Here is an 8,036-nt window from a genome sequence, read left to right as displayed (position 1 = left end):
GGGGCAACAGAGACCCCTCCCCACCCCTGGGGTCTGTGCTACAGCCCCACGGGGTCAGACCACCCCCCCAAATCCCTCCTTGATCTCCAGGGTTCCTCTGGGCTCTCCCTTCTCCCCCTGCCAGCCCCTTCCCCACAATCTGACACCCTCCCTGTCCCCACTGCCCCCTCCCCAACCCTTTTCCTGTTCCCCTAGTTCCTGCCCCATTTCCCCCAGTTCCCACCCCATTCAACCAGTTTCTCCCCTTTTCCCGTTCCCCCAGTCCCTGCCCCACTCCCCTCCCCTTTTCCCCATTTCCCCCAGTTCCTGCCCCATTTCCCCAGTTCCCACCCCGTTCCCCCATTCCTGCCCCGTTCCCCCAGTTCCTGCCCCATTTCCCCCAGTCCCTGCCCCATTTCCCCCAGTCCCTGCCCCATTTCCCCCAGTTTTTCCCCATTCCCCCAGTTCCTGCCCCAATCCCCCAGTTCCCACCCCGTTCCCCCAGTTCCTGCCCATTTCCCCCAGTTCCTTTCCCCATTCCCAGTTCCTGCCCCATTCCCCCAGTTTCTCCCCATTTCCCCCAGTTTGTGTCCTGTTTCCCCAGTTTCTCCCCATTCCCCCCAGCTCCTGCCCGTTCCCCTCCCCTTTCCCCATTTCCCCCAGTTCCTGCCCCATTCCCCTCCCCATTTCCCCCAGTTCCTGCCCCATTCCCCCAGTTCCTGCCCCGTTCCCCTCCCCTTTTCCCCATTTCCCCCAGTCCCCTCCCCATTTCCCCCAGTTCCTTTCCCCATTCCCCCAGTTTCTCCCCATTCCCCGAGTTCCTGCCCCATTCCCCCAGTTCTTGCCCCATTTCCCCAGTTCCTTTCCCCATTTCCCCCAGTTTCCCCCCATTTGCCCAGTTCCTGCCCCGTTCCCCCAGCCCCTTTCCCCATTCCCCCAGTTCCTTTCCCTGTTCCCCCAGTCCCTGACCATTTCCCCAGTCCCTGCCCCGTTCCCCCAGTTCCTGCCCCATTTCCCCCAGTTTCTCCCCCATTCCCCCCAGTTCCCACCCCGTTCCCTCCAGTTCCCGCCCCATTCCCCCAGTTCCTTTCCCCGTTCCCCCAGTTTCTCCCCATTCCCCCCAGTTTCTCCCCATTTCCCCAGTTCCTGCCCCGTTCCCCCAGTTTCTCCCCATTCCCTTCCCCTTTTCCCATTTCCCCAGTTCCCGCCCCATTCCTGCCCTGTGCCCCCAGTTTCTCCCATTTCCCCAGTTCCTTTCCCCGTTCCCCCAGTTCCTTTCCCCTTTTCCCCGTTCCCCCAGTTCCTGCCCCGTTCCCCAGTCCCCTCCCCATTCCCCCAGTTTCTCCCCAGTTTCTCCCATTCCCCTCCCCATTCCCCCAGTTCCCGCCCCATTTCCCCCAGTTTCCCCCCAGTTCCCGCCCCATCCCCGCCCCGTTCCCCGGTACCTCCGGGCGCCTGGAACGGGGGGTGTCCGTTCTCCCGGGGGGCCGTGCCCGCCGGGTGCTGCTCTGCCCACGCCCCGCCGCCCCCTCCGGCCGCGCTGCTCCCCCCACCACCGCCACCCCCGGGCTCGGGGGGCTCCGGGGGCCACTCGTGGGCCGGGGGCCGGCGCTGGGGGGGCCCGGGCGGGGCCAGGCGCTCCTCCAGGTGCCCGAGCCACAGGGCCAGCGCGCTGCGGTCGTCGGCCGTGGTGGCCGGGTGGATGAGCGCGTAGGAGAGCAGCTGCCGCGACTCCTCCACGCAGCGATTGCTCTCGATGGCGTCGGCCAGCACCTTCTGCAGCCGCTTCATGTACTCGGCCTTGGCCGCCGCGTTGCCCGGCTGCAGCAGCGGCAGGTGGGCCAGGAGCAGGGCCACGGCGGCCTCGGCGGGCTCCTGGGGCCACTGCGAGATGGCAGCTGGGATGGGGACAGGGACACGGTCAGCAGGGACAGAGACAGGGACAGTGACACGGTCAGCAGGCACAGGGACAGGGCACAGAGATGGTCAGCAGGGACAGGGACATGGTCAGCAGGGCCACGGCGGCCTCGGCGGGCTCCTGGGGCCACTGCGAGATGGCAGCTGGGACAGGGACAGGGACAAGGACATGGTCACCAGAGCCACCAGAACCTCAGCGGGCTCCTGGGGCCACTGCGAGATGGCAGCTGGGACAGGGACAAGGACAGGGACAGGGACACGGTCAGCAGGGCCACGGCGGCCTCGGCGGGCTCCTGGGGCCACTGCGAGATGGCAGCTGGGACGGGGACAGGGACAGGGACACGGTCAGCAGGGACAGTGACACAGGACAGGGACACGGTCAGCAGGGACATGGTCAGCAGGGACAAGGACACGGTCAGCAGCGACAGGGACACGGTCAGCAGGGCCACAGCCACCTCAGTGGGCTCCTGGGGCCACTGCGAGATGGCAGCTGGGATGGGGACAAGGACAGGGACAGGGGACAGACACGGTCACCAGGGACAGGGACACACAGGGTCACCAGGGACAGACACGCTCAGCACAGACAGGGAGAGGGGACAGACACGGTCAGCACGGACAGGGACAGACAGACACGGTCACCAAGGACAGACACGGTCAGCACGGACAGGGACAGGGGACACACGGTCACCAGTGACAGACACGCTCAGCACGGACAGGCGACACACAGGGACGGGACCTGGTGACCCCTGAGACCCCAGAAGGCACAAGGACCCCCAGGGACCCCTGTAACCCCCCCAGACAATCCCCCAGACCCCCATAACCGCTGTCACCCCCCAGACACCCCCCAGACCCCCATAACCGCTGTCACCCCCCAGACAATCCCCCAGACAATCCCCCAGACCCCCATAACCGCTGTCACCCCCCACACAACCCCCCAGACCCCATAACCGCTGTCACCCCCCAGACACCCCCCAGACCCCCATAACCGCTGTCACCCCCCAGACATCCCCCAGACCCCATAACCGCTGTCACCCCCCAGACAACCCCCCAGACCCCATAACCGCTGTCACCCCCCAGACAATCCCCCAGACACCCCCCAGACCCCCATAACCGCTGTCACCCCCCAGACAATCCCCCAGACCCCATAACCGCTGTCACCCCCCAGACAATCCCCCAGACCCCATAACCGCTGTCACCCCCCCGACAATCCCCCAGACCACCATAACCGCTGTCACCCCCCAGACAATCCCCCAGACCCCCATAACCGCTGTCACCCCCCAGACAATCCCCCAGACCCCATAACCGCTGTCACCCCCCAGACAATCCCCCAGACAATCCCCCAGACCCCATAACCGCTGTCACCCCCCAGACAATCCCCCAGACAATCCCCCAGACCCCATAACCGCTGTCACCCCCCAGACACCCCCCAGACCCCCATAACCGCTGTCACCCCCCAGACACCCCCCAGACCCCATAACCGCTGTCACCCCCCAGACAATCCCCCCAGACCCCCATAACCGCTGTCACCCCCCAGACAATCCCCCAGACAATCCCCCAGACCCCCATAACCGCTGTCACCCCCCAGACAACCCCCCAGACACCTCACGGACCCCATAACCGCTGTCACCCCCCAGACAATCCCCCAGACACCCCCCAGACCCCATAACCGCTGTCACCCCCCAGACAACCCCCCAGACAATCCCCCAGACCCCATAACTGCTGTCACCCCCCAGACAATCCCCCAGACCCCCATAACCGCTGTCACCCCCCAGACAATCCCCCAGACAATCCCCCAGACCCCATAACCGCTGTCACCCCCCAGACAATCCCCCAGACAATCCCCCAGACCCCATAACCGCTGTCACCCCCCAGACAATCCCCCAGACACCCCCCAGACCCCATAACCGCTGTCACCCCCCAGACAACCCCCCAGACAATCCCCCAGACCCCATAACTGCTGTCACCCCCCAGACAATCCCCCAGACCCCCATAACCGCTGTCACCCCCCAGACAATCCCCCAGACAATCCCCCAGACCCCATAACCGCTGTCACCCCCCAAACAATCCCCAGACACCCCCCAGACCCCATAACCGCTGTCACCCCCCAGACACCCCCCAGACCCCATAACCGCTGTCACCCCCCAGACAATCCCCCAGACCCCATAACCGCTGTCACCCCCCAGACAATCCCCCAGACCCCATAACCGCTGTCACCTCCCAGACAATCCCCCAGACACCCCCCAGACCCCATAACCGCTGTCACCCCCCAGACAATCCCCCAGACACCCCCCAGACCCCATAACCGCTGTCACCCCCCAGACAATCCCCCAGACACCCCCCAGACCCCCATAACCGCTGTCACCCCCCAGACAATCCCCCAGACACCCCCCAGACCCCATAACCGCTGTCACCCCCCAGACACCCCCCAGACCCCATAACCGCTGTCACCCCCCAGACACCCCCCAGACCCAGCCGTGGCCGCCCCACCGACCCTCCCGGAGCCCCGCCGACCCTCCCGGCCCCTCGCCGGCCCCGGAGCCCCCCTCACCGGCGCTGTTGGCCTCGGCCTCGAGCAGGTGGATGTCGGGGCAGTCGGCCAGCGAGTGCTCGAGGCAGAGCTGCAGGAAGCGCGCCTGGGTGCGGGTGACGCGCTTGAGCAGCGCCAGCAGTGCCACCGTCTGCTCGCACTCGCTCCAGCCGCGGAACCAGCCGGCCACGATCCCCACCTGGTCCCGGAACATCATGGCTGGGCTGGGGGGCGGCGGGGGGCGAAGGGGACGCGGCCCTGCCCCCCACCTCACGTGGCGGGGGGGCCCCCCCGGGCCGGGCAGCGCATGGGGGGTGCGGGCGGGGGGTGCCGAGGGGCCCCCCCGGGCTGCGAGCGAGGGTGAGGGTCCGGAGGGTCCTGCGGAGAGAGGGGAGCGGGGTCAGGGGCGGTGGGGATCCCCAGATGGGGAGATCCCCCCCAGGAACCGGGGGAGACACGCGCGGCCCCCTCCCGGGGTGACAGGGACCCCCAAAAAGGGACCAAAAAGGGACCAAAAAGGGACCATCCCCGTGAGGATCAAGGATCCTCCCTCAGCGACAGGGACACCCCCCCAGGGGGACAAGCGACCCCCCGAGGGTACCAGGGACCACCCCCAAAGCGGACACGGGCCCCTCACGGTGACACGGACCCCAAAAACGCCCCCAGAACGGAGCAGGCCCCTCCTCACCCACAGGGACCCCCACCGGGACACGGCACCGCCGCCCCCCTCAGGACGCCCCTTCCCCGCTCCCCCCGTTCTCTGCCGGGCGCGGGGCGGGGGGCAGGGGGCGCAGGCCCGGCGCTGCCGGGGCCGGTTCCAGGCGCTGGGGCCGGGCCGGGGAAGGGCCGGGGGAGGCCCAGGGAGCGCGGGAGGGGCCCGGAGGGCGCGGGGGGTCCCGCCCTGGGGATGCCGGGGAGGATCCGCGCGGGTTTTGGGGTCCCGGGGGTCGCGGCCGCCCCTCACTCACCACCAGCGCCGCCGCCGCCACCAGCGCCGCCGCCGCCGCCGCGCAACGTCAGCGCGCACGACGCGCACGCTGCGTCACTGCGTCACTGCGTCACGGCGCCGCCGCCAGTGCGCCAATGGGAGGGCGGAGCGGCGCCGGGGCCCCCCGGAGGCCACGCCCGCCGGGCGCGGCGACCAATGGGAGGCCCCGCTCGGGCGCGCGGGCGCGGTGGGGGCGGAGCCGCGGGTGCGCGGTGCAGGCCACGCCCCCTCCGCGCACCCGTCATTCAAAGAGGCCACGCCCTTCCCGCGCGCTGGTGGCGCCGGGGGCGGGGCCTGGGGCGGGGCTTGGGGGCGGGGCCTGGGAGTCCCCAACGCCCCCAGTGTCCCCCCAGTGTCCCCAGTGTCCCCCCAGTGTCCCCCCAGTGTCCCCTCAGTGTCCCCCAGGGTCCCTCAATGTCCCCCAGTGTCCCCTCAGTATCCCACAGTGTCCCCCCAGTATCCCCCAGTGCCCCTCAATGTCTCCCAGTGTCCCTCAATGTCTCCCAGTGTCCCCCAGTGCCCCCCCAGTGTCCCCCCAGTGTCCCCCAGTATCCCCCAGTGTCCCCCAGTGTCCCCCAGTGTCCCCCCAGTGTCCCCCCAGTGTCCCCCAGTGTCCCCCAGTGTCCCCCATTGTCCCCCAATGTCTCCCAGTGTCCCCGGCCCAGTGTCCCCATGTCTCAGAGTGCTTCCAGTGCGTGTCCAGTGCACCCTGGTGTCCGTGTGTCCGTGTGTCCATGTGTCCATCTGTCCATCTGTCCATCTGTCCCTGTGGCCATGGGAAGGGGCCTGGGGGGTGTCAGGGAGGGGCTGGGGGAGAGCTGGGGGGATACACGGGGGGGGGTCTGTGGCTCTGTCCCTGTGCCCGTGTGTCCATCCTTGTGTCCGTGTGTCCGTCTGTGTGTCCATCCGTGTGTCCGTGTGTCCATCCGTGTGTCCATCCCTGTGTCCATCCCTCTGTCCGTGTGTCCATCCGTGCATCTATTGCCGTGTCCATTCGTGTGTCCGTGTGTCCGTGCATCCATGCCTGTGTCCATCCCTGTGTCCGTGTATCCATGCCTGTGTCCATCCCTGTGTCCATCCGTGTGTCCATGTGTCCATCACTCTGTCCATCCCTGTGTCCGTGTGTCCATCCCTGTGTCCCTCTGTCCATTCCTGTGTCCATCCGTGTGTCCCTCTGTCCGTCCCTGTGTCCATCCCTCTGTCCGTCCGTGTGTCCATTCCTCTGTCCCTCTGTCCATCCCTCTGTCCCTCTGTCCGTCCCTGTGTCCATCCCTGTGTCCATCCCTGTGTCCATCCCTGTGTCCATCCCTGTGTCCGTCCCTCTGTCCCTCTGTCCGTCCGTATGTCCATGTGTCCATCCGTGTGTCCCTCTAGCCATTCCTCTGTCCATCCCCCTGTCCGTCCCTCTGTCCTTCTGTCACTGTGTCCATCCCTCTGTTCATCTCTCTGTCCCTCTGTCCGTCCGTGTGTCCATCCCTGTGTCCATCCCTCTGTCCCTCTGTCCATCCCTCCGTCCCTCTGTTCGTCCCTGTGTCCATCCCTGTGTCCATCCCTCTGTCCCTCTGTCCGTGTGTCCATCCGTGTGTCCCTCTGTCCGTCCCTGTGTCCATCCCTGTGTCCCTGTGCCCATCCCTGTGTCCATCCCTCTGTCCGTCCGTGTGTCCGTCCCTGTGTCCCTCCGTCCCTCTGTTCGTCCCTGTGTCCATCCCTGTGTCCATCCCTCTGTCCCTCTGTCCGTCCCTGTGTCCGTGTGTCCCTCTGTCCATCCCTGTGTCCCTCTGTCCGTGTGTCCATCCCTGTGTCCCTCCGTCCCTCTGTCCGTCCGCGCGCCCGCGCTCCCGCCCCGCCCCGTTTGGCCCCGCCCCGTTTGGCCCCGCCCGGCCCCGCCCCGCCGGTTCTGCGGCTCCGAGCGGCGGCCGCGGCCTCACCGGGGCCTCACCGGGGCCTCTCCGGGGCCTCACCGGGGCCTCACCGGGGCCTCTCCGGGGCCTCTCCGGGGCCTCACCGGGGCCTCTCCGGGGCCTCTCCGGGGCCTCTCCGGGCGGCGGGTCCGGGGCTGCTCCGGGACCCCCGGCACCCCCAGCCCGGCGGCCGCTCCCGGGGCCCTCCCGCATCCCGGCATCCATCCCCGGATCCCCGATCCATCCCGGATTCCGGTTCCCGCATCCATCCCCGCATCCCGGATCCATCCCCGGATCCATCCCCGAATCCCGGCTCCATCCCGGATTCCGGTTCCCGCATCCATCCCCGCATCCCGGGATCCATCCCCGGTTCCCATCCCGCATCCCCGATCCATCCCCTCAATCCCGGTTCCCATTCCGGTTCCCGGATCCATCCCCCCCGGTTCCCATCCCGGTTCCCATTCCGGTTCCCGGTTCCCCTCCCGGTTCCCATTCCCGGTTCCCATCCCGGTTCCCCTCCCGGTTCCCGGTGTCCCCCCGCCACCCCGCTCCCCGCTCCCGGTTCCCGGTGCCGCCGGGCCCGTTCCCCCTCCGGTTCCCCCCCCCCGTTCCCCCCCGTTCCCCCCCCATTCCCCCCCGTTCCCCTCCGTTGCCCCCCCCGTTCCCCCCCGTTCCCCCCCCGTTCCCCCCCGTTCCCCCCCGATGCCCCCCCGGTAGGGCGAGG

At 68.3% G+C, this 8,036-nt stretch overlaps 1 protein-coding gene across 1 annotated transcript; it reads right to left on the bottom strand.

Annotated features, from left to right (window-relative positions):
- Positions 1-1,424: 1,424 nt before the first annotated feature.
- Positions 1,425-5,404, bottom strand: LOC117011400 (protein Smaug homolog 2-like; the record flags this gene model as incomplete). The annotated part of the gene is made up of 3 exons (XM_033086758.1): positions 5,392-5,404; positions 4,445-4,801; positions 1,425-1,877 (listed from the first exon to the last, which is right to left on the bottom strand). Coding segments are annotated over exons 2-3 (649 nt in total), but the record flags the coding sequence as incomplete, so codon positions are not given.
- Between the last annotated feature and the right edge of the window lie 2,632 nt (positions 5,405-8,036).

This window comes from Catharus ustulatus, unplaced genomic scaffold, assembly GCF_009819885.2.
Source record: "Catharus ustulatus isolate bCatUst1 unplaced genomic scaffold, bCatUst1.pri.v2 scaffold_132_arrow_ctg1, whole genome shotgun sequence".
Lineage (NCBI taxonomy): Eukaryota > Metazoa > Chordata > Aves > Passeriformes > Turdidae > Catharus > Catharus ustulatus.
The sequence above is the reverse complement of the archived record's forward strand: the minus strand, read 5'-3'. Positions and strand labels throughout refer to the sequence as shown.